General features: G+C 43.2%; 1 protein-coding gene across 1 annotated transcript; it reads right to left on the bottom strand.

Annotated features, from left to right (window-relative positions):
• Positions 1 to 252: 252 nt before the first annotated feature.
• LOC106572398 (F-box only protein 44) lies at positions 253 to 21,931 on the bottom strand. Its single transcript, XM_014146520.2, has 6 exons — positions 21,185 to 21,931; positions 12,124 to 12,385; positions 11,899 to 12,016; positions 8,052 to 8,147; positions 7,815 to 7,950; positions 253 to 612 (listed from the first exon to the last, which is right to left on the bottom strand). Exons 1-6 carry the CDS (start codon positions 21,581 to 21,583, stop codon positions 466 to 468), a joined length of 1,158 nt encoding a protein of 385 aa, XP_014001995.2. The 5' UTR covers positions 21,584 to 21,931; the 3' UTR covers positions 253 to 465.
• Between the last annotated feature and the right edge of the window lie 3,568 nt (positions 21,932 to 25,499).

Consider the following 25,499-nt stretch of genomic DNA (forward strand, 5'->3'; position numbering starts at 1 on the left):
AAAATATATTTTGAGATTCTTCAAAGTAGCCACCCTTTGCCTTGACGACAGCAGCTAGATGTGGTTGGAATAAACAGTGGTTTCTGTTTTCTTACTACAAATGTGGCTATATCCTTATTACAGTTTAAGCTACAAAAAATTCTAACCCCATCACTGAAAGATAAGACTGAGGAACACGTTCTTGTCTTCTGTTTCTCTCTACAGTGTCCACAAGGACTCACTAGAACAGAGTGGACAAGAACAGGCACTAAATCAGACAAGGGGAAAATTAATTTTAATATATAAAAAAGTATATATTCTATAGCTAGAATCGTCTATATCCATATGGAAACAGTGTGGCAAAGGCAGAAAAGACAGAATAAGGTGTACACTATGCTAAGGTAAGTTTCAGATGCTAAAGTAAAGCTTGCAGGTGGGCACAATGTTCACGTAACCTCTTGGGAGAGTAAATGGGAACACCGAAAGCTATCTGTCCACCGATGGGCAGATCTCGATGCTACTGTTGGTGACCCGAATTCCATACCAGCCGGCCCAGTACAGAGTGTCCTTTCCTCCATGAATGAATCGGATGTACCGCACACCTGGTCCATAATTCTTGAACACATGAGTCATCTGAAACATGGAAGAGGATCATTGAAGAGACCACATTTTCATGTTCAATTGTAATTAGTATGCTTTGTTTAATTGGGAACAATCTGTTTTGTATATACAGTTGAAGTCAGAAGTTTACATACACCTTAGCCAAATACATTTAAACTCCGTTTTTCACAATTCCTGACATTTAATCCTAGTAGAAATTCCCTGCCTTAGGTCAATTAGGGATCACCACTTTATTTTAAGAATGTGAAATGTCAGAATAATAGTAGAGAGAATGATTTATTTCAGCTTTTATTTCTTTCATCATATTCCCAGTGGGTCAGAAGTTTACATACACTCAGTATTTGGTAGCACTGCCTTTAAATTGTTTAACTTGGGTCAAACGTTTTGGGTAGCCTTCCACAAGCTTCCCACAATAAGTTGGGTGAATTTTGGCCCAATCCTCCTGATAGAGCTGGTGTAACTGAGTCAGGTTTGTAGGCCTCCTTGCTCACACATGCTTTTTCAGTTCTGCCCACAAATCTTCTATGGGATTGAGGTCAGGGCTTTGTGATGACCACTCCAATACCTTGACATTGTTGTCCTTAAGCCATTTTGCCACAACTTTGGAAGTATGCTTGGGGTCATTGTCCATTTGGAAGACCCATTTGCGACCAAGCTTTAACATCCTGACTGATGACTTGAGATGTTGCTTCAATATATCCACATCATTTTCCATCCTCATGATGCCATCTATTTTGTGAAGTTCACCAGTCCCTCCTGCAGCGAAGCACCCAAACAACATGATGCTGCCACACCGTGCTTCACGGTTGGGATGTTGTTATTCGGCTTGCAAGCCTCCCCTTTTTCCCTCCAAACATAAAGATGGTCATTTTGGCCAAACAGTTCTATTTTTGTTTCATCAGACCTGAGGACAATTTTCTCCAAAAAGTACAATCTTTGTCCCCATGTGCACTTGCAAACCGTAGTCTGTCTTTATGGCGGTTTTGGAGCAGTGGCTCCTTCCTTGCTGAGCGGCCTTTCAGTTTATGTCGATATAGGACTTGTTTTACTGTGAATATAGATACTTTTGTACCCGTTTCCTCCAGCATCTTCACAAGGTCCTTTGCTGTTATTCTGGGATTGATTTGCACTTTTCGCACCAATGTACATTCATCTCTAGGAGACAGAACGTGTCTCTTTCCTGAGCGGTACATGACGGCTGCGTGGTCCCATGGTGTTTATACCTGCATACTATTGTTTGTACAGATGAACGTGGTACCTTCAGGTGTTTGGAAATTGCTCCAAGGATGAACCAGACTTGTGGAGGTCTCCATTTTTTTTTCTGATGTCTTGGCTGATTTCTTTTGATTTTCCCATGATGTCAAGCAAAGAGGCACTGAGTTTGAAGGTAGGCCTTGAAATACATCCACAGGTACACCTCCAATTGACTCAAATGATGTCAATAGCCTATCAGACATTTTCTGGAATTTTCCAAGCTGTTTAAAACGCACAGTCAACTTAGTGTATGTAAACTTCTGACCCACTGGAATTGTGATACAGTGAATTATAAGTGAAATAATCTGTCTGTAAATAATTGTTGGAAAAATGACTTGTCATGCACAAAGTAGATGTCCTAACAGACTAGCCAAAACTATAGTTTGTTAACAAGACATTTGTGGAGTGGTTGAAAAATTAGTTTTAATGACTCCAACCTAAGTGTATGTAAACTTCCGACTTCAACTGTACATTGCCAGTCAGTGTACAGTGCTTTTTGGAAAGTATTCAGACCCCTTGACTTTTTCCACATTTTGTTATGTTACAGCCTTATTCTAAAATGGATGAAATAGTATTTTTCCCTTCATCAATCACCACACAATACCCCAAAATGACAAAGCAAAAAACGTTTTTTTTTTTTTTTTAGAAATGTTTAGAAATGTATTTATTAAAAAAAACTTAAATATCACTTAAGTATTCTGACTCTTTACTCAGTACTGTGTTAAAACTCCTTTGGCAGCAATTACAGCCTCGAGTGTTCTTGAGTATGACGCTACAAGCATGGCACACCAGTATTTGGGGAGTTTCTCCCATTCTTCTCTGCAGATCCTCTCAAGCTCTGTCAGGTTGGATGGGGAGAGTTGCAGCACAACTATTTTCAAGTCTCTCCAGAGATGTTAGATCGGGTTAAGTCCGAGCTCTGGCTGGGCCACTCAAGGACATTCAGACTTGTCCCGAAACCACTCCTGCGTTGTCTTGGCTGTGTGATTAGCTTCGTTGTCCTGTTGGAAGCTAAACCTTCGCCCCAGTCTGAGGTCCTGAGCGCTCTGGAGCAGGTTTTCATCAAGGATCTCTCTGTACTTTGCTTCGTTCATCTTTCCCTCAATCCTGACTAGTCTCCCAGTCCCTGCTGCTGAAAAATATCCCCACAGCATGCTGCTGCCACCACCTTGCGTGACCGTAGGGATGGTGACAGGTCTCCTCTTGGCATTCAGGCCAATTCTTGGTTTCATCAGACAGGTGCCTTTTGGCAAACTCCAAGCAGGCTGTCATGTGCCTTTGACTGAGGACTCGCTTCCGTCTGGCCACTCTACTATAATGGCCTTATTGGTGGAGTGCTGCGGAGATGGGAGAACCTTCCAGAAGGACAACCATCTCTACAGAGGATCTCTGGAGCTCTGTTAGAGTGACCATTGGGTTCTTGGTCTCCTCCCTGACCAAGGCCCTTCTCCCCCGATTGCTCAGTTTGGCCGGGCGGCCAGCTCTAGGAAAAGTCTTGGTGGTTCCAAACTTCTTCCATTTAAGTATGATTGAGGCAACTGTGTTCTTGGGGACCTTCAATGCTCTAGACATTTTTTTAGTACCTTTCCCCAGATCTGTGCCTCGACACAAACCTGTCGTCTCGGAGCTCTACGGACAATTCCTTCAACCTCATGGCTTGGTTTTGCTCTGACATGCAGTCAACTGTGGGACCTTATATAGACAGGTGCTTGCATATCCAAATCATGTCCAATCAATTGAATTTACCACAGGTGGACTCCAATAAAGTTGAAGAAACATCAAGGATGATCAATGGAAACATGATCCATCTGTGCTCAATTTCGAATCTCATAGCAAAGGGTCTGAATACTTATATAAACAAGGTATTTGTTTATTTTTTATAAAATGTGCCAAAAAAATTCAAAAAACCTGTTTTCGCTTTGTCATAATGGGGTATTGTTTGTAGATTGCTAAGGAAAATGTTTTGTTTAATCCATTTTATATCAAGGCTGTAACGTAACAGGAAGTACCCATCCTAAGGACTATTCAAGACTGGTCTGACCAATTGGAATCCACGCTTCAAGATTGTTTTGATCACGTGGACTGGGATATGTTCCAGGCAGCCTCCGAGAATAATATTGACGAATACACTGAGAAGGTGACTGAGTTTATCAGGAAGAGTATAGGAGATGTTGTACCCATTGACTTACCCTAACCAGAAACCGTGAATAGATGGCAGCATTCGCACAAAACTGAAAGCACGAACCACCTCATTTAACCACAAGGTTACTGGGAATATGGCAGAATACAAACAGTCGTCATTCCCTCCGCAAGGCAATCAAACAGGCAAAACGTCAATATAGAGACAAAGTGGAGTCGCAATTCAATGGCTCAGATAAGAGACGTACGTGGCAGGGTCTACAGACAATCACAGACTACAAAAGGAAAGCCAATCACGTTGCGGACACCAACGTCTTGCTTCCTGACAAGATAAACCTGTTCCTTGCCCGCTTTGAGGATAACACAGTGTCACTGACCCGGTCCGCTACCAAGGACTGTGGGCTCTCCTTCTCCGTGGCAGACGTGAGTAAGACATTTAAACGTCTTAACCCTCGCACGGCTGCCGGCTCAGACGGCATCCCTAGCCGCGTCCTCAGAGCTTGCGCAGACCAGCTGGCTGGTGTGTTTACAGACATATTAAATCTCTCCGTATCCCAGTCTGCCGTCTCCATATGCTTCAAGATGGCCACCATTGTTCCTGTACCCAAGAATGCAAAGGTAACTGAAGTAAATGACTAAATGGCCCCATAGCACTCACTTCTGTCATTATGAAATGCTTTGAGAGACTAGTCAAGGACCATATGACCTTCACCTTACCAGTCACCCTAGACCCACTTCAATTTGCTTACCGCCCTAATAGGTCCACAGACGATGCAATCGCCATCACACTGCACAATCCCATCTGGACAAGAGGAATACCTATGTTTGAATGCTGTTCATTGACTAAAGCTCAGCATTCAACACCATTGTACCCTCCACACTCATCATTAAGCTCGAGGCACTGGGTGTGAACCCTGCCCTGTGCAACTGGGTCCAAGAAAACATGACGGGCCACCCCCAGTTGGTGAAAGTAAGAAACAACACCTCCACTTCGCTGATCCTCAACACTGGGAACCCACAAGGGTGCGTGCTCAGCCCCCTTCTGTACTCTGTTCACCCATGACTGCGTAGCCAAGCACGCCTCCAACTCAATCAACAAATTTGCAGACAACAACAGTAATAGGCTTGATTACCAACAACGGCGAGACAGCCTACAGGGAGGAGGTGAGGACTTTGGGAGTGTGGAGCCAGGAAAATAATCTCTCACTCAACGTCAACAAAACAAAGGAGATGATCGTGGACTTCAGGAAACAGCAGAGGGAGCACCCCCCTATCCACAGACGGGACAGCAGTGGAGAAGAAGGAAAGCTTCAAGTTCCTCGGCGTACATATCACTGACAAACTGAAATGGTCCATCCACACAGTGTGGTGAAGAAGGCGCAACAGCACCTCTTCAACCTCAGGAGGCTGAAGAAATTTGGCTTGTCACCTAAAACCCTCAAACTTTTACAGATGCACAATTGAGAGCATCCTGTTGGGCTGTATCACCGCCTGGTATGGCACAACGTATCACCGGGGGCAAACTACCTGCCCTCCAGGACACATACAGCACCCGATGTCACAGGAAGGCCAAAAAGATCATCAAGGACAACAACCACCCGAGCCACTGCCTGTTCACCCCACTATCATCCAGAAGGCGAGGTCAGTACAGGTGCATCAAAGCTGGGGCCGAGAGACTGAAAAACAGCTTCTATCTCAATGCCATCAGACTGTTAAATAGCCATCACTAGCACAGAGAGGCTGCTGCCTATATACACAGACTTGAAACCATTGGCCATGTTAATAAATGGAATACTAGTCACTTTAATAATGTTTACATATCTTGCACTCATCTCATATGTATATACTGTATTCTATACTATTCTACTGCATCTTATTCTATGCGGTTCTGACATTGCTCGTCCATAGATTTATATATTCTTAATTCCCTTCCTTAGATTTGTGTGTATTAGGTATAGGTTGTGAAATTGTTAGATATTACTTAGATATTGCTGCACTGTCGGAACTTGACGCACAAGATTGAGCTACACCCGCAATAACATCTGCTAAACACCTGTATGTGACCAATACAATTTTATTTGATAACAAAATGTGGAAAAAGTCAAGAGGTCTGAATACCTTCCGAAGGCACTGTATATACAGTACCAGTCAAAAGTTGGGACACACCTACTCATTCAAGGGTTTTTCTTATTTTTTTTTACCATTTTCTACATCGTAGAATAATAGTAAAGACATCAAAACTATGAAATAACACATATGGAATCACGTAGTAACCCCAAAAAATCTATATTTTATATTCTTCAAAGTAGCCACCTTTTGCCTTGATGGCAGCTTTGCAGACTCTTGGCATTCTCTCAACCAACATCACCTGGAATGCTTTTCCAACAGTCTTGAAGGAGTTCCCACACATGCTGAGCACTTGTTGGCTGCTTTTCCTTCACCTCTGCAGTCCAACTCATCCCAAACCATCTCAATAGGTTGAGGTCAGGTGATTGTGGAGGCCAGGTCATCTGATGCAGCACTCCATCACTCTCTCTCTTGGTCAAATAGCCCTTACACAGCTTGGAGGTGTGTTGGGTCAGTGTCCTGTTGAAAAACAAATGATAGTCCCACTAAGTGCAAACCAGATTAGATGGCGAAATGCTGCATAATTCTGTGGTAGCCATGCTGGTGAAGCGTGCCTTGAATTCTAAATAAATCACATACCGTGTCACCAGCAAAGCACCCCCACACCACCTCCTCCATGCTTCACGGTGGGAACTACACATGCAGAGATCATCCGTTCAACTACTCTGCATCTCACAAAGACAAGGCGGTTGGAACCAAAAATCTCAAATTTGGACTCATCAGACCAAAGGACAGATTTCAACCGGTCTAATGTCCATTGCTTGTGTTTCCTGGCCCAAGCAAGTCTCTTCTTCTTATTGGTGTCCTTTAGTAGTGGTTTCTTTGCAGCAACTTGACCATGAAGGACTGAACTCTGTAAAGCATTTATTTGGGCTGCAATCTGAGGTGCAGTTATCTCTACCGAACTTATCTTCTGCAGCAGCGGTAACTCTGGGTCTTCCCTTCCTGTCCGGGTCCTCATGACAGCCAGTTTCATCATAGCGCTTGATGGTTTTTGCGACTGCACTTGAAGAAACTTTCAAAGTTCTTGAAATGTTTCCCATGTCTTAAAGTAATGACGGACTGTCGTTTCTCTTTGCTTATTTGAGCTGTTCTTGGCATAATATGGACTTGGTCTTTTACCAAATAGGGCTATCAACTGATTGGCTCAAACGCATTAAGGAAAGAAATTCCACAAAATTAACTTTTGACAAAGCACACCTGTTAATTGAAACACATTCCAGGTGACTACCTCATGAAGCTGGTTGAGAGAATGCCAAGAGTGTGCAAAGCTGTCATCAAGGCAAAGGGGTCGCTACTGTGAAGAATCTCAAATATAAAAAGTAATGATTCCATATGTGTTATTTCAGAGTTTTGATGTCTTTGATGTATTAAATAGTAAAAATAAAAGAAAAACCCTGGAATGGGTAAGTGTCCAAACTTTTGACTGATACTAATATATAGTTCTTTCTTGGGTTTACAACCTCACATGCACGCCTTTTTACCCTGTTTCTATCTGCACTGTTCGGCTTTTAATATTTTTGTGTGTGCAAAAAAACCCCCAAAAAACATCTTGCAATGCAATCACTAAAAATGTCTAATGCACACAAAATCTTAGTAAAACAAGACAAGGAGAAACCACATTGTTGATTGTGTACTCAGCTATTTACAGACACATGTATATGGAGAATTATCTTAAAGTCTGACAGTTTTACCTGATTCCATTTATGATCATCCCAGTTCTGAAAGATGACAGTTCCTGGACTAAACTTCTTAATTGGCTGCTTCTTATGATTTAGCAACTCAACACAGATCTTATATTTAGCGCCACATTCCCTCCGTGGAGCATACCTGATATGGACACACAAACATACAAGTTGTACAGTAGTCTATTCCTCTGACAAGTATAGAGTAGCAGACACTGAATGACAAAATCCTAATATTCCTCTCACCAGTCGGATATGATGATGTCGGGTTGAAAGTCATCCATGAAAGAAGGCCTGTAACCCTCTTTCTCCAAGTCAATCAGCTGAGACTTCCTGCAGGTCCTGAGATGAACCAAAGACAAGAGGACACACACAGCAAACACATTTACAATTGTTGATAGTAAGCAGCCATCTAAGTGTCCATATAGGCTAGACCAGGGATGGGCAACTGGTGGCCCACAGGCCGCAAGTAGGCCCGCAGGTCAATTTCCAAAGACCAAAAAATATATATAAATCAGTCGGGATCTCGATGTACTCCCAAGTGGTGCAGCGGTCTAAGGCACTGCATCTCAGTGCTAGAGGCGTCATTACAGATCCTGGTGTGTTGTGTGTTAATAACATTCAGACAACGTTACCCAGCAGGCTATGCAGGGGGGGGGGGGGGCAGGTTGTTGAAGAATGCCTTGCATAGCTAAACAAGGAGTTTTCTAGCTGAAGTATATGTTCATTAAAAGTACTTAAACCTATGACCCGGTTTATCATTATACAAGGAACAAACATAACATGGTGTCAGATTGGTAGTCGCTATGAAGACACAGAGAAAAGGAGTAACGCTGCAAATTTCCACAACGAAAATTGAACATTTTACCACAAGTCAAGTGACGTGAGTAGTCGAAGATGCTAGCTTGCAAGAGCAACTAGCCGCAGCAGTGAGAGCGAGATTGACAGCAGAGAGAGCGAGAGTGACAGCAGAGAGAGCGAGAGTGACAGCAGAGAGAGCGAGAGTGACAGCAGAGAGAGCGAGAGTGACAGCAGAGAGAGCGAGGCTGCATTGGAATCTGTTGACGAGCAAGTTGATGAGCAACATACTGAAGTAAGAGAAATGGACACTGTTCCTGTTCTCCGTCATGGATAGGCTTAGTCCTCCTACTCTTATGCAGTTAACAGGCAATCTAGCTGACGATTGGAAACGTTTCAAGCAGAGATTCAATATCTACCTAGCAGCCAGTGGAGCAGGGGGAGATGACAAATTGAAAGCTTCCATTTTTCTGCATGTTATTGGAAAGGATGTATTGGACATTTACAACAGCTTTTCGGCAAGACAAGGCAAACATGACATTGACTGTGCTAATGGCTGAATTTGATGAGTACTTTGTATCAAGCCAGAACGTCACGTTTGAGATATACGTTTTTCTCTCATGAACAGAAACAGGGAGTCAGTTTTGACCAGTATTTGGCTGAACTGAACACACTGAGAAAAACGTGTCAATTTGAAAATCTGAAAGACTCACTAGTGAAAGACAGGATAGTCTGTGGCAAACTTGATAATGGACTCAAGGAGAGATTGCTGCGTGAGCAAGATTTAACTTTGGATAAAGCAGTGAATGTGTCTAGCAGCTGAAACCACCAGAGCACAAGCTAAAGAGCTGTGCAGGGATGAGACGTCAGTGTATGCAATAAAAAGAGAGGAGCACCACACACAACGCCTTACAAAACAAAAACAAGCAAAAGAAAAAAACACTACATGTGGAAAATGTGAATTTATCCACAAGCCCCAAAAAATTGCCCTGCATTTGGCAAATCATGTAACAACTGTGGAAAAAAACGATAATTTCTCAAAATGCTGCAAAGCTGAGGCTACAAACAAAAAGGTTCACACAGTCAAGGAGGAGATTGAAGAATTATTTGTTGATTCTGTGGAAATATGCAATGCAGTAAAAGCTGAATAGATTGTGCCATTAACTGTGAATGAAACTATAATACCATTCAAGCTTGATACTGGAGCACAGGTAAACCTGTTGTCGCTGGATGACTACAAAACACTGAAGGTGAAGAGCAAAATACACCCGGTGAAAATTAAGGTTACTGGTTATACTGGGGAGAACGTACCAGTCAAAGGAAGCTGCATAGTAACTCTACAGCACGAAGGAAAACAGTTCAGAGCACAGCTGCTGATTGTGGAAAAGAGTGTACAGCCTATTCTAGGAATCAATGCATGTGAAAAGCTCCATTTGTTGAAAAGAGTATGGCGTGACATCACAGACTGAAAATGACCAAGAATCACTACTGGCTGAGTATGAGGATGTGTTTGAGGGTCTTGGATGTTTACCAGGAAAACACAAAATATGTACTGATGACAAAATTACTCCAGTTGTGCATGCATGCAGAAAAGTTCCATTTGCACTGAGGAAAAAGCTCAAGGAGGAACTCGGAGGCATGGAAAAGATGGTCATCAAAAATGGATGAACCTACAGACTGGGTAAGCTCACTGGTTATTGTGGTGAAAAAGAACGGCAATCTCAGGATATGTCTAGACCCGAGAGACCTCAACAAAGCAATCAAGAGAGCATTTCAAGTTGCCAACCAGAGAAGAGATAATGTCGCAGTTTGCTGGAGCAAAGTGGTTCAGTAAGCTTGATGCCTCATCAGGATTCTGGCAAATGAAGCTAGACGATGCAAGCTCAAGGGCAGGTACAGATTTCTTCGTCTACCATATGGGATTCTCTCAGTGCCAGAGGTCTACCACAAGACAATCCACATGATCTCGAGCACATTCCAGGAGTGGAGACCATGACGGATGACATCATCGTCTGGGGGTCCACAAAAGAAGAACACGACGAGAGAGTGAGACAAGTGCTGGACCTGACACAGAAAGTCAACCTAAAACTAAACAAGGAAAAATGCGAGTTTGGTGTGAAAACATTTACCTTTGTGGGAGACGTACTTTCAGAGGATGGAGTCAAACCAGACCCAAGGAAAACACCAGCCATCAACAACATGGAGCGCCCGAAGATCAAGGACGACGTGAGATGCTTCATGGGCATGATCACCTACCTTGCAAAGTAAATTTACCCAGCAGGCTATGCAGGGGGGGGGGCAGGTGGTTGAAGAATGCCTTGCATAGCTAAACAAGGAGTTTTCTAGCTGAAGTATATGTTCATTAAAAGTACTTAAACCTATGACCCGGTTTATCATTATACAGGTGACAAACATAACACCTGGGCTGTATCACAACTGGCCGTGATTGGGAGTCCCATAGGGCGGCGCACAATTGGCCCAGCGTCGTCCGGGTTAGGGTTTGGCCATCAATGTAAATAAGAATTTGTTCTTAACTGACTTGCCTAGTTAAATAAAGGTTAAATAAAATTTAAATAGTAGAATACACAAGGTGCAATCTCAAAATTAGGTTGTGCATCAGCAGTTTCTCTCTTATGTCAGTCACTGACAGTCACTCGATTAGCCTACGTCAGCAAAATCTTTTAAGGTTGGTAAATTAATCCAGCGGCCAGCTATCTAAACTTGTCTTAATCATGGTCGTATTACCGACCTGGGCCCCCATTGATTTTGTTCGTCACCATCATTCATATTAAATACCGCAAACATTTCTCTCCACCCTATGGCACAAGTTGTAGAATTGCAGGAAATACGCTGTAGAACTGCATTTTTCTCTCCACCCCATTGCAAAATGCCTTCTTGATTTAAAACCACTACAATTTCTCTATGCCCCATGCCAAAATGTGTAGAATTGCAGGAAATTAAATCTAAAACTTTTTCTCTCCACTGTCAAGAGGAGGGCCGCTAATATGTTTTGCTCGCAAGCTGGGGGTCTGGAGGCCCACGAGCCACTGTGGACTCCCATGATGAGTTCAGATTTTTTTGTGGCTCCCACCCCCATCAAAGTTGCCCATCCCTGGGCTAGACAGCAAGGTCATTGTCAATTGCACTGTATCCATCTTGCATTATAGGTATTATTACCATTCAAATGTATTTGAAGAGCTGGAAAATAAATAAACACCAATGTGGATGTGAAACAAAGTGGGACCAAGTGATATTCTCTCACTGAAAAACTAATACGTTATAGTAGTATACTCACGAGTAAGAAGTCGCAAAGTATTTTTGGACCGTGTTGTCAGGATGCGGCACTTCTGCCACTGGCTCTATTTTCCATTTATCCCCTCCATTCTCCATAATTTCCCAGCCCTTGAATTTATCTGGAGAAAAATAGTAAGGGAAGGATTTGAAATGTGGGTTCTGGGGTTAACAACAGGACCCACCATACACCAACAGAGAATTTAGACATTGTGGTTTCGACTCTTACCATCTGCTCTGGGGTTCTTGAGAAGATTACGTCTCTTCTTACACAAGAAGTAAAACAAACGCCAGTCTTTAGGCAATTTAGTGGCATCACATGTCTGGTATCCTTCTCTTCGGCACCTCTCTCTCCAAAGAGAATCACTGTCCACCACTTCTTTCCACTCACGACACACAAGTCGACAGACACACACCACCTGCAGTGGAGGGACATTTAGGAGCATCTCCTCCAGGACATCAAGAGGGAGCACAGGTAGCATGTCTGTGAACTGAACAAGAGAATGGATGTTTTCATTAACATGGGAGACATTATGTACTATGGACTATGGACTAATTAAACAAAATTATAGCTCTTTGGCAATACAGATCAGTGTTGTATTTACTTACGACCAAATTAAGCGTTCAATGAAAATAACTCTCCCTAGAATAAAAGATGGGGGAGGTTTGATAATTCTGTGAGGTTGCTTTGCTGCCTCTGGTACTGGAGGCCTTGAATGTGCACAAGGCATCATGAAATCAGAAGATTACCAGCTGTTTGAGTCCAATGTTCAACACAGTCCAAAACTGGGTCTCCATTAAAGGTTGTAGATCTTCCAGCAGGAGAACGACCCCAAACACATATCAAAAAGCAACCAGGAATGGTTAACAAGAGATGCTGGACTGTTCTGGAGTGGCCAGCGACGAGTCCAGATCTGAATCACATCCAAAACCTATAGCGAGAGCTGAAAAAAAGCAGTTGGTGTAGGGCACCCCTCAAACATTGAAGAATTAGAGCAGTTTGCTGCTGAAAAATTGGCAAAATTGTCAGTAGCGGGTGCAGCAAGCTCATTGATGACTACAACAAACGTTTGTTTTACTCTTTCAATGAGCTTATAATATAAACTCCAAAGTGAAAGGTACTGTTTATTAATAATAATCAGACAATCTCTTGTTCGTATCCTGATAAGAGCTTGGCAGCACTAAATTGTTATAGGTTAGGATGTCTCTGGGCCTCCTCTGCCAGGCTGAACCCCTGTCCTCTTTGGGGTCTCCCTGAAGACAGGTTGGCACTTCTTCACAGTGAAGTTTCTATCAGTCTGACCCTGTTCCTCACTATTATCGGATACTAGCTGTGTGCTGCTCTGTCTGCTCTCGTCATCCATAAGTGGCCTGTTGATGAATACTGGATAAGAATCCTCATCTGAGCTCTCAGACTCAGCGCTCTCAGCATTTCCCTTCTCCACAGACCTCTACGTTGGGGCGGTTCCCTTCTCCACAGACCTCTACGCTGGGGCGGTTCCCTTCTCCACAGACCTCTACGCTGGGGCGGTTCCCTTCTCCACAGACTACTCGGTGCTTGAAGTGGTTCCTCAAATGGTAGAGAATTATCTGACAAGAGCATATTGAATCGCAAAACCCAGACCCTGTCTGTACCCTCTCGGGTTTGACCTCCTAGACAGGGCGGTCACCTTTCCTAGTTACTACCATGTGTATTTGGTCCTCCCAGTGTGATCTTAGCTTTCCCAGTGTGATCTTAGCTTTCCCGGTGCCCAACGTTCTGACATGTTCCTCACCAGTACATGATCCCCTGAGAACAGAACCAAACAAATTTTCTTTCGATCGTAGTAGGCTTTTAACTTTGCTGTTGATTTCTCCATGTTTCTTATGGCGATATCATAGTCTTCCGCCATCAATTGCTGCAACTTCTTAGCATGATTTCTCCTGTTCCTTTATCTGTAACCCAAAGAAAAGGTCAAAAAGGTAGCAGTGGAGCCCTTCCAAATAGCAGGAAATGTGGTGAGAATCCAGTAGGTTCACTTGTGGTACAATTATATGCATGAATGACCTTGTTTAGATAATCACCCCAGTTGACCTTTTTCTCGTCATCTAGTATGTGCAACATTGACAATAGTGTAGAGGTTCTGGAAGGCTCTGAAGAACTGATTTTCAAACTCTCTTCCCTGATCGTGATGGTTAATGAAAAAGCCAAAAACTTTAGGACAAAGTCCTCGAAAAGCTTTTTTGCTGCAGTTTTCCCTGACTTATTTCTGGTGGGGCAGGCTTGTGCATATTTTGTAAAGTTATCTAAAATAACTAAAATGTACTCGTAGCACCCTCTGCTCTTCTCCAAATGCACAGTCAATTGAAATCATCTGGAAAGGAGCTGTAGCCCGTACATGTTGCATTGAGGCCCTACTTATTACACTGGGTTTATTTTGTTTGATACACACTTTAGTGATAAATTGTTCAATGCCATGTTGCATGCGTGGCCAATAAAAGCTTCTCGTGTTAAGTTCAACACTCTTTCTGTTCCTAGATGGGCCATTTCAGTGCGTACTTGTCATTTAGTGTTCTGTACTGACTTGGTACCACAACTTGTGTCCTTTTTGATGTTTCCCTTTGTAATAATCCCTCTGGTGAGACATGGAGCCTGTTACACTCTTGCAGTAACTAACTTAGCATGACTTTTGTTGACATTGTTGGTTTTGGCTTAGTCCTTTGCCTTTTCAGTTCCAAGATACTCCATACAGCTGCATCCTTTAATTGAGCCTGCGTGAGATCGTGTGGAGACAGTCGGTCTGTAACTGTTCCCACCCACCTAAACAGCTCCTCTTGCACTGATGGCCTTAGTGTGACTGTGGATATCCAAGTTACACAGTCATTCTGTTGTGTCTGAACATTATTGAGTGTTGCTTTAACCATCTCAGGTGAGTGTTTCTCGGTGCATTCTTCCATGTAATGTTCAGCATGCAAAGAAGAACGTAACAGAAAGTCTGCGTCAGTGTTTACATTTTCAGGACGATACTTCAGTGTGAGATTAAAGTCAGATAGCGCCTCCACCCAGCAATGACCGGTGGCATTCAGTCTCGCTGTAGTTAGTACATATGTCAAAGGGTTATCATCACTGTATACTGTCACAGATGGAGCGTAAAAGAGGTCATCTCGGAACTGCTTAGTCACTGCCCATTTGAGGGACAAGAATTCCAGTTTCCCCGGGTGAAGGTGATAGTTTCTCTCTGCTTGTGTCAGGGTGCGGGAGCCATATGCAATGACTCTCAGTTGTGGGTTTTAGCTTGCTTGAGCCTACTAACTGAGGAGTGTTAATTCACCTGTTTCCATACATGTTTCATTTTAAAACATGCATCTTACAAAGGAGTCGTTTAATCTAACTGCTTAACTATTTATCTGTACATGGAAATTGTTTTTTTTAAAACTCATTTTTCTTCTAATCTATACAGGAAAATGCCACGGGCACTATCTGATGTGTGGACACATTTCACGGCAGCTAATGTAGAAGGAAAAGCTGTGTACATTTGCAAATACTGTGCCAAATCATATGTGAAGAATTCAATAAAGATGCAGAATCATCTGGCCAAGTGCATAAAGGTCCCTCAGTGCTCACAAAAAGCAACCTCTGACAAAAGTCTCTCTACTTCTATTCGAGTTGAAAATGATGAATCAGACACCTTATTGATAGCAACAGCTCAGGGTCCTCCTGGAATCATACGTTTTTTTTTTACTCAATGGAGGAACGTAGTCGGAGAAATGCTGATGAATGTCTTGCTTGAGCTGTGTATGCAACTGGTTCACCTCTGATGCTCACAGGCAATGTGTATTGGAAGAGATTTCTGAATGTTCTTCGCCCAGCATACACCCATTGAACCAGACATGCTTTATCTACTAATTTGCTGGATGCAGAGTTCAACAGAGTTCAAGTGAAGGTCAAGCAAATCATAGAGAAAGCAGACTATTGCAATCATCTCTGATGGGTGGTTGAATGTTCGTGGGCAAGGAATAATTAAGTACATAATCTCCACCCCTCAACCAGTATTCTACAAGAGCACAGACAGAAGGGACAACAGACACACCAGTCACTACATTGCAGATGTGCTGAAGGCAGTCATCAATGACCTTGGACCACAGAAGGTATTTGCACTGGTGACAGAAAATGCTGTGAACATGAAGCCTGCTTGGTCTAAAGTGGAGGAGTCCTACCCTCACATAACACCCATTGTCTGTTCTGCTCATGAATTGAATCTGCTCCTCAAGGACATTGTGGCACTGAAAACAATGGATACACTACAAGAGAGCCAAGGAAATGGTTAGGTATGTGAAGGGTCATCAAGTTATAGCAGTGATCTACCTCACCAAGCAAAGTGAGGGGAATAAGAGCACCACATTGAAGCTACCCGGAAAAACACGGAGTGGTGTCATCATGTTTGACAGTCTCCTGGAGGGGAAGGAGTCTCTCCAAGAAATGGCCATATCACAGTCTGCTGATATGAACAGCCCCATCAAGAGGATCCTCCTGGATGATGTATTTTGGGAGAGAGTGGTAAGCAGCCTGAAACTCCTGAAACCTATAGCAGTAGCCATTGCACAGATTGAGGGAGACAATGCCATCCTGTCTGATGTTCAGACTGCTTGCAGATACAGTGGGGTGAAAAAGTACTTGATCCCCTGCTGATTTTCTACGTTTGCCCACTTACAAAGAAATGATCAGTCTATAATTTTAATAGTTGGTTTATATGAACAGTGAGAGACAGAATAACAAAAAAATCCAGAAAAACGCATGTCAAAAATGTTATAAAATGATTTCCATTTTAATGAGGGAAATAAGTATTTGACCCCTCTGCAAAACATGACTTAGTACTTGGTGGCAAAACCCTTGTTGGCAATCAGAGGTCAGACGTTTCTTGTAGTTGGCCACCAGGTTTGCACACATCTCAAGAGGGATTTTGTCCCACTCCTCTTTGCAGATCTTCTCCAAGTCATTAAGGTTTTGAGGCTGACGTTTGGCAACTCGAATCTTCAGCTCCCTCCACAGATTTTCTATGGGATTAAGGTCTGGAGACTGGCTAGGCCACTCCAGGACCATAATGTGCTTCTTCTTGAGCTACTCCTTTATTGCCTTGGCCGTGTGTTTTGGGTCATTGTCATGCTGGAATACTCATCCACGACCCATTTTCAACGCCCTGGCTGAGGGCTGTCCTATGAGTGTCATCTGATGAAGATCATCAAAGGTTAGTGCTGCATTTAGCTGTGGTTATTTCTGGCTGGGTACTCTCCTGACATAATCTAAAGTTTTGCTTTTGCTGTAAAGCCTTTTTGAAATCGGACAACGTGGTTAGATAAAGGAGAGTCTTATCTTTCAAATGGTGTAAAATAGTCATATGTTTGAGAAATTGAAATTATAGCATTTTTAAAGGTTTTTCGTATTTCGCGCCAGGCGCTACCATTGGATATTGGTGAGGCGTTCCGCTAGTAACCAGATTAAATCGGGTACGTTTTTTATCCGGACGTGAAAATACTGCCCCCATCCCTAACCTGTTTGGGATAGGGGGCAGTATTTTCACAGCCGGATAAAAAACGTACCCAATTTAATCTGGTTATTACTCCTGCCCAGAAACTAGAATATGCATATAATTAGTAGATTTGGATATAAAACACCCTAAAGTTTCTAAAACTGTTTGAATGGTGTCTGAGTATAACAGAACTCATATGGCAGGCCAAAACCTGAGAAGATTCTATATGGGAAGTGCCCTGTCTGACCATTTCTTGGCCTTCTGTCGCCTCTTTATCGAAAATACAGGATCTCTGCTGTAACGTGACATTTTCTAAGGCTTTCATTGGCTCTCAGAAGGCGCCAGAACGTGGAATGATAACTCTGCAGTCTCTGGGCGAAAAACAGTAGGGGTTTTGGAGAGTGGTACTTCTGAGAACAATGGCACTGGCGCGCGCGTGCATGTGACGACTCCATTTTCTTCTTTCAGTGTTTGAACGGATACAACGTCTCCCGGTTGGAATATTATTGCTATTTTACGAGAAAAATCGCATAAAAATTGATTTTAAACAGCGTTTGACATGCTTCGAAGTACGGTAATGGAATATTTTGACATTTTTTGTCACGAAACGTGCCGGCGCGTCACCCTTCGGATAGTGATTTGAACGCACAAACAAAACGGAGCTATTTGGATATAACTATGGATTATTTGGAACCAAAACAACATTGGGTGTTGAAGTAGAAGTCCTGGGAGTGCATTCTGACGAAGAACAGCAAAGGTAATCCAATTTTTCTTATAGTAAATCTGAGTTTGGTGAGTGCCAAACTTGGTGGGTGTCAAAATAGCTAGCCGTGATGGCCAGGCTATATACTCAGAATATTGCAAAATGTGCTTTCACCGAAAAGCTATTTTAAAATCGGACACCGCGATTGCATAAAAGAGTTCTGTATCTATAATTCTTAAAATAATTATGTTTTTTGTCAACGTTTATCGTGAGTAATTTAGTAAATTCACCGGAAGTTTTCGGTGGGTATGCTAGTTCTGAACAAAACATGCTAATGTAAAAAGCTGTTTTTTGATATAAATATGAACTTGATTGAACAAAACATGCATGTATTGTATAACATAATGTCCTAGGAGTGTCATCTGATGAAGATCAAAAGGTTAGTGCTGCATTTAGCTGTGGTTTTGGTTTTTGTGACATATATGCTAGCTTGAAAAATGGGTGTGTGATTATTTCTGGCTGGGTACTCTCCTGACATAATCTAATGTTTTGCTTTCGTTGTAAAGCCTTTTTGAAATCGGACAATGTGGTTAGATAAAGGAGAGTCTTGTCTTTAAAATGGTGTAAAATAGTCATATGTTTGAAAAATTGAAGTTTTTGCATTTTTGAGGTATTTGTAATTCGCGCCACTCTATACCATTGGATATTGGTGAGGCGTTCCGCTAGCGGAACATCTGTCCCTAACAGGTTAACATGCAAATCAATTTATAACATTTTTGACATGCGTTTTTCTGGATATTTTTGTTGTTATTCTGTCTCTCACTGTTCAAATAAACCTACCATTAAAATTATAGACTGATCCTTTCTTTATCAGTGGGCAAACGTACAAAATCAGCAGGGGATCAAATAGTTTTTTCCCCCACTGTAGATGTAAGAGCAGAAATCCGTACAGCCATGCCCACTTCACTGTTGCTCCAAGCAGAGGAAACTGCAGTTCTGAAATACATCAAAAAGCGTAACGACTCTGCCTGAAGCCCATACACGCCGCAGCGCAGATGTTGGACCCCAAGTATGCTGGCAAGAGCATCCTGTCTGATGCAGAGATCAACAAGGCCTATGGTGTCATCACTACCGTGTCTCGCCACTTTGGCCTGGATGAGGGAAAGGTTCTTGGCAGTCTGGCAAAGTACACTTCCAAGTGGAAGGATTTATTCATTTGCAATTATGTGTAGTTATGATAAGATAAAATGTGTATGTTTCGGTCTCCATATGATATGGTAAATATATCCAATGCAAAAAACATCTACATTTAAATGGTATTAATATTAATGTGCATATATTCCCACTGAAAGTTTCCACCTCTGAATATTCCACAAAATGTGCAACCCTAGTATTGCTCATGATTTCTGCCAGTGGTGTAATTTGTGTGTGTGGCAAATTCAATCTTCTCCATTCCTCACTTATGATGTATACCTGAGCCCGTGTCTCATAGTGCTTGTCTTCTCCATTCCTCACTTATGATGGTTACCTGAGCCCGTGTCTCATAGTGCTCGTCTTCTCCATTCCTCACTTATGATGGATACCTGAGCCCGTGTCTCATAGTGCTCGTCTTCTCCATTCCTCACTTATGATGGTTACCTGAGCCCGTGTCTCATAGTGCTTGTCTTCTCCATTCCTCACTTATGATGGTTACCTGAGCCCGTGTCTCATAGTGCTTGTCTTCTCCATTCCTCACTTATGATGGTTACCTGAGCCCGTGTCTCATAGTGCTTGCGTATTTACACCCTGCAAATAACACCACACTTGACATTGTTTTCCAATGAGCTGTGCTACATTACAATGTTCTGGGGTAGCTGGAGTAGTTGGTCCCCACTCTCTCTGTGTCATGGGACAAGGTGAGTTGTGGTCTTTCATTTTGCGAGCAGTCTAAAATGTAGGTTGGTGCTGATTCTAATGATCCTGTTGGAACAATAGGCAGCTTTATGAACACAACTTAAACTCTGAGGTTCTCTCTCCCTTTACACTGCAGTCGCTGCAACACTGGATGGATCTAGACGTATCTAAGGTCACACACCGTTCCATGATTGTGACCCTCAGGCGTTTCCCGATGGCTGTGCGTTGCCCCCGATCCTACATCCTACTGCCCAATGGCTATCACTGCCACATTTGTAGCAATGCTGGCAAGTCTGATGACCAGTCTGTTGACCAGTCTCATAACAACTTTTGAATTTTCTTCTCTCTCTGTTGGTTGTACTTGGTTTTCTGTTGGAGCAATTCCTAACTGTCACCCTGGCCTTGCACTGACTGTACGAATGATGCTACATGTCAGTTCTTTGATCGCGTGCATCAATTTTACTCATGAGGGGGATTGTATTTATTTTGTTTTCGGAATGTGGTCTGTGGGGGCTCTGCCTATCCCCATTATCCTCACTCTGTACTGCGTTCACTCATGTGGGTATGAATTCACGTCAAATTCCGGCCTTTTTTATGTTTTCGCTTTCATTGCCCTGAGCAATTTGCATTTTCTCAAGCAACAGTTCATCACTGGTGTTAATATTCTGGAGATGCACTCTCATCTCTGTCCTGACGTTATTGTTTGTTAATCCAGAAACAATGGTCTGCAGGCATTGGCTCTTGACTAACTCACCCATATTTCATTCCTGATTGGGCACGATCTGAGGCTGATAACACTGTCTCAGGTCAAAGACTAGGAAGTCCAAGGCAGACTCTCCCGGCTCTTTTTGTTGCCTTAGTGAACTTGTGATACAGTTCAGTGGCGTCCTTCTCTGCATAATGTGTCCTCAAGATTTGCCTTAGTGTGTAGAATGTCATGTCTGTTTTTCCCTCCAGATAACACCTCAGCCCTGGGCTCACAGCTCTGATTACTGCTTCTATGATTTCTAATTCAGTGTATCCTTTTCTCAGTACATTTTCAATCTGATGTTCTAGGCTTCTGAAGCTGAGCTTACCTTTCTGATTCTGATCTATCTGTCCATGGATTTTAAAAGTCTTTATGACTGGGGATATTAACTCCACTCTCTCTCTCTGTGTGGTGTGTGCCTTTCAGTAGCTGGGCTCACCTTTCTGCTGGACTGAGGAGCCCCTACCTCCTCTTTTCGTCCTGCCGCAGCTCCTGTCTCTCCGCTGGGTTCGCTGTCCAATTGCGTCGTTGGCGCCGACTGGCTAGGACTTGTAGGCAGACGTTTTGCAGCATCCTCCAAGTCCGTTATTACTTTTATTTCGTCTTTCAGTTGTAACAGACAAAACATTCCCTCGTCCTCTGATTCCATTAAATCCTCCTTCTCACAGAAATCTTGAATCAGTTTGCGCCGCAATGCGCGACGGCTCTTTCCTTTCACTTCAGAGTCATCTACACCTCCTATTCCACAACGTACACACAGGTGCCGTAAATTGTCCTCAGTTAAAGTCCATAAACTCTGTTCGATTTCATCCAACAACGTTTCCCTTTCTAGATTCATATTTTCCTACTCACGTGGAAACAACGACAATGCAGGCAATGGCAAGATAGCTAGAAATCCGTTCCGTGGTTAGCCCGCTAACGTTAGCTAGTTAGTTACTCTCAAACGTCTCTCACTCGTTGTCCGTTCAAGGAATATGGGCCGGTGCTCAAATGTAAATAACTCCCAGCTGTGCCTCCAAATGTGTTACCCTTTCTATGAGCTTGTACTATGAACTCCAACGCGAAAGGTACTATTTACTTGCATTTTAATCACGTCAGCACGACTTAACATAAGTTTACAGCGTTTATGTTAGTTTTCCTTCCTTGCCCCTGTCCTTCTTCGATGAGGTTTAACGGCGGTTGGCATCCAATAAATGTTGCATTACCGCCACCTACTAGACTGGAGTATAACTCCCTTATGCTTTGATGAAATAAATACAAATACCCTACCATTTACAATACACTCACACAAAAAACTACATAAAAACACACACCACCCTACTACACTATTTAAATCTATTTAGTCCTACTTCAGGCCAACAGCATGAAAGGTTGGGACACCACCCCTTCACACACCCTGTACATTTTCTGATGTCAACCCAGCTAGCACAGTGGATCTGGGCCAATTCCATCTGAGTCTGGGCACTCGAGAGTCAGACTCGGCCGACGTCATGTGGCCCGAGTCTGGGCCGCCTTAGGCAGTATTACTTATGGCTAGGATGCGGGGATTGAGCTCGGGCCGATTCCGGTGTGAGTTATCTGGCCCAAATGTATTACTTTGGGCTCGGGACAATTCCGGTGAGAGTTATCTGGCCCAAATGTATTACTTTGGGCTCGGGACAATTCTGGTGAGAGTTATCTGGCCCAAATGTATTACTTGGGTCTCAGGCCGATTGGGGCTACTCTCTGGCAGATGATTACACGGGCTGCTTTATATAACATTTCATTATTTATTTATTGTTCCATATTTTCTCATTGTTTCTGTGATCAAAAAATACAATTAACATTTAAATTAAATTCCAGCTTAAGTAGTATTTTAGTATTTTATACTTTGTGCAAGGCAATTGATAAGCATTAAAAACTTTGTGGATGGAGCCTCCCGAGTGGTGCAGCGGTCTAAGACACTGCATCGCAGTGAAAACTGCCGAGTTAGGGGAGGGTTTGGCCGGCCGGGATGTCCTTATCTCATCGCACTGTAGCGACTCCTGTGGCGGGCCAGGCGCATGCACGCTAACAGGGTCCCCAGGTGTACAGTCCGACATATTTTTTTAGGGGGTGGATGGGTATAATTTGTATGCATAAAATGTATAATAGTAATATTTAAAATGACTAAATCAGGTAATTTTGTATACATTTATTTACATTTGCATCGGGCCGCTTCTGGGGGGATTCTGGTAAGATGCCGGCAAAGTCGGCTGAATTCCGGTAGACGGAAACGGCCCGATGTACTTGGGCCGATTCTGGGCAGTCATTCATTTTGATTCCAGGCCGAGTCCGACACTGAGCCGATTCAATCAGTTCTGGGCCGATTCTTCATTGCTAGCTGGGAAGTCTCGCACACCCAAATACCTCTCTGCAGATGCCACCACAACTTACATTTTCTGTGACTTACGTTCCATCCCTGCAGTACAGTTAATAACCATTGCTATAAATGCTAAAAATCCAATCTTACTGAAACATATATCACTTGTTGGTTTATCCCTCTGTACTGGTACAGATCTACTCCTCACACCACTCCTCTCAGGATCCCTCCCCCTTGACCCATCTTCCTCTACTTTCTTCACTGCCTCAGCATATGACAACTTCTGCACATCTCTAACCGTGGAAACCTCAACCTGCCTCTCTCGCACCGGACATTTCTGATCCCCAGCCCATGGGCACCCCTACAATTAACACATACCAATTTTGTCCCCAATGCTACACATTTCTTTGCTTCATGCCCTTCTGCACACTTCTCACACATAGGAACCTTCACACTTCTGCCACATTCCCATAAGCTTGACACCTGTAACAACGTAATGTACAGGATAACTTATATATCCTAACATCTCTTTATCAGGCAAAGACACAACATCAAAACTCAAAAGAACAGACAACGACACTTCTGTTTCACCACTCACGCCACCCTTCCTGCGCGCACCAAACGACGAGCATCACAAACACCAGGAATCTTCCCCTTTACTTGGTAAACTTTCACATTTACCGCTACCCCAGTAATCACTCCTTTCAATGGCATCCTTTTCTTGGGAGCAAAACAATTCACATCTCTTACCCCATTCGTTTAACACAGAGCGCCTGCTCCCTCTGACCAGCAGAAACAATGATCACAAGACCACTTCTGATTACCCTCACTGATTCCACAGCACCCAACTCTGTTTTCACCCACCCTGAAATTACAAATAGATCAGCCAAAAGGCTAGGGTCCACTTTTTCCAAAAACTTCACTCCTACTGTCACAGACTCATCTTTATCCTGACCCTCGGTGCAAGCCTCGGGCTCTGAGAACTTCACCACACCTACCACCTCCGATCATTCACTTCCATTTATCCTCCTGTCTCCAGCTCACTCTGCTTACACTTTCTACCATTCTTCTTTAACAAACCATCTCACCCTCTGCAGCGCCCCAACCCAACACATCCGACTCAGCTTTAGAATCTTAGTGAAACATTCATGGGTGTGTTAGGCCAAGGCCAGAGTGACAACCCACAGGACGGCAGACCCCCAGGGCCAGGACTGAGCAGCCCAGCAGCTAGGGATTGCCTAAACAGGTATCTCTCCTGACATGGGCATGTTTTCAATACAGACTCCTTTAGTCGTACTGTATTCTATTTAAGGCATCCAGGCCTTATGAAAGTTGCCCAGTTTACCCTTAATCTTGTAATAAATCAAATCTAGTGATACATAACTTGACATTGTGGGAGGATAACCAACCCTTGGTTACACAGTTTCTTCAGATAACAGTCTCCAGTATCAAGATTTCCAAGCAAACAAAAACAGGAAGAAGGGAGAATCTGTAGACATGCTAAGGTAAAATAAGATACTCTTTGCCAGAATTCAGCCAGCCTTCACAAGACTATAACGTGCATAACGAGGATCTCGTCATGTTCTCTCTAGGCATTCAAATTGCCATCGATAAAATGTAATTGTGTTTGTTTTCTGTAGCTTATGCCTGCCCATACCATAACCCCACCACCACCATGGGGCACTCTGTTCACAATGTTGACATCAGCAAATCGCTCACCAACACAACGCAGTACAGATCTGCCCGGTACTGTTGAAACCAGGATTCATCCGTGAAGAGCACACTTCTCCAGTGTGCCAGTGGCCATCGAAAGTGAGCATTTGCCCACTGAAGTTGGTTACGACGCCAAACTGCAGTCAGGTCAAGACCCTGGTGAGAACGACGAACATGCAGATGAGCTTCCCTGAGGCGGTCTCTGACAGCTTGTGCAGAAATTCTTCAGTTGTGCAAACCCAATTTTATCAGCTGTCCGGGTGGCTTGTGTCAGATCCCATAGGTGAAGAAGCTGGATGTGGAGGTCCTGGGCTGGCGTGGTTACATGTGGTCTGCAGTTGTGAAGCCGGTGGGACGTACTGCCAAATTCTCAAACTTTGGAGGCAGCTTATGGTAGAGAATTAACATTCAATTCTCTGGCAACAGCTGTGGTGGACATTCCTACAGTCAGGATGGCAACTGCACACTCCCTCAAAAGTTCAGACATCTGTTGCATTGTTGTGTGACAAAACTGCACATTTTAGAGTGGCCTTTTATTGTTCCCAGCACAAGATGCACCTGCGTAATGATCATGCTGGTGAATCAGCTTCTTGATATGCCATACCTGTTAGGTGGATGATTATCTTGGCAAAGCAGAAATGCTCACTAACAGGGATGTAACAAATTTGTGGACAAAATATGGAACATTTCTGGTTTATTT

Source organism: Salmo salar, chromosome ssa15, assembly GCF_905237065.1.
Source record: "Salmo salar chromosome ssa15, Ssal_v3.1, whole genome shotgun sequence".
Lineage (NCBI taxonomy): Eukaryota > Metazoa > Chordata > Actinopteri > Salmoniformes > Salmonidae > Salmo > Salmo salar.

What these genes read in the sequence shown, in the direction of transcription:
- LOC106572398 (XM_014146520.2), bottom strand. Translation starts at nt 21,583, where the DNA reads ATGAATCTAGAAAGGGAAACGTTGTTGGATGAAATCGAACAGAGTTTA. An exon ending in CAAGAACCCCAGAGCAGATG is followed by an intron (nt 12,017 to 12,123) that starts GTAAGAGTCGAA and finishes ATTTTTCTCCAG; the next exon opens with ATAAATTCAAGGGCTGGGAA. An exon ending in ATGATCATAAATGGAATCAG is followed by an intron (nt 613 to 7,814) that starts GTAAAACTGTCA and finishes TCCATGTTTCAG; the next exon opens with ATGACTCATGTGTTCAAGAA.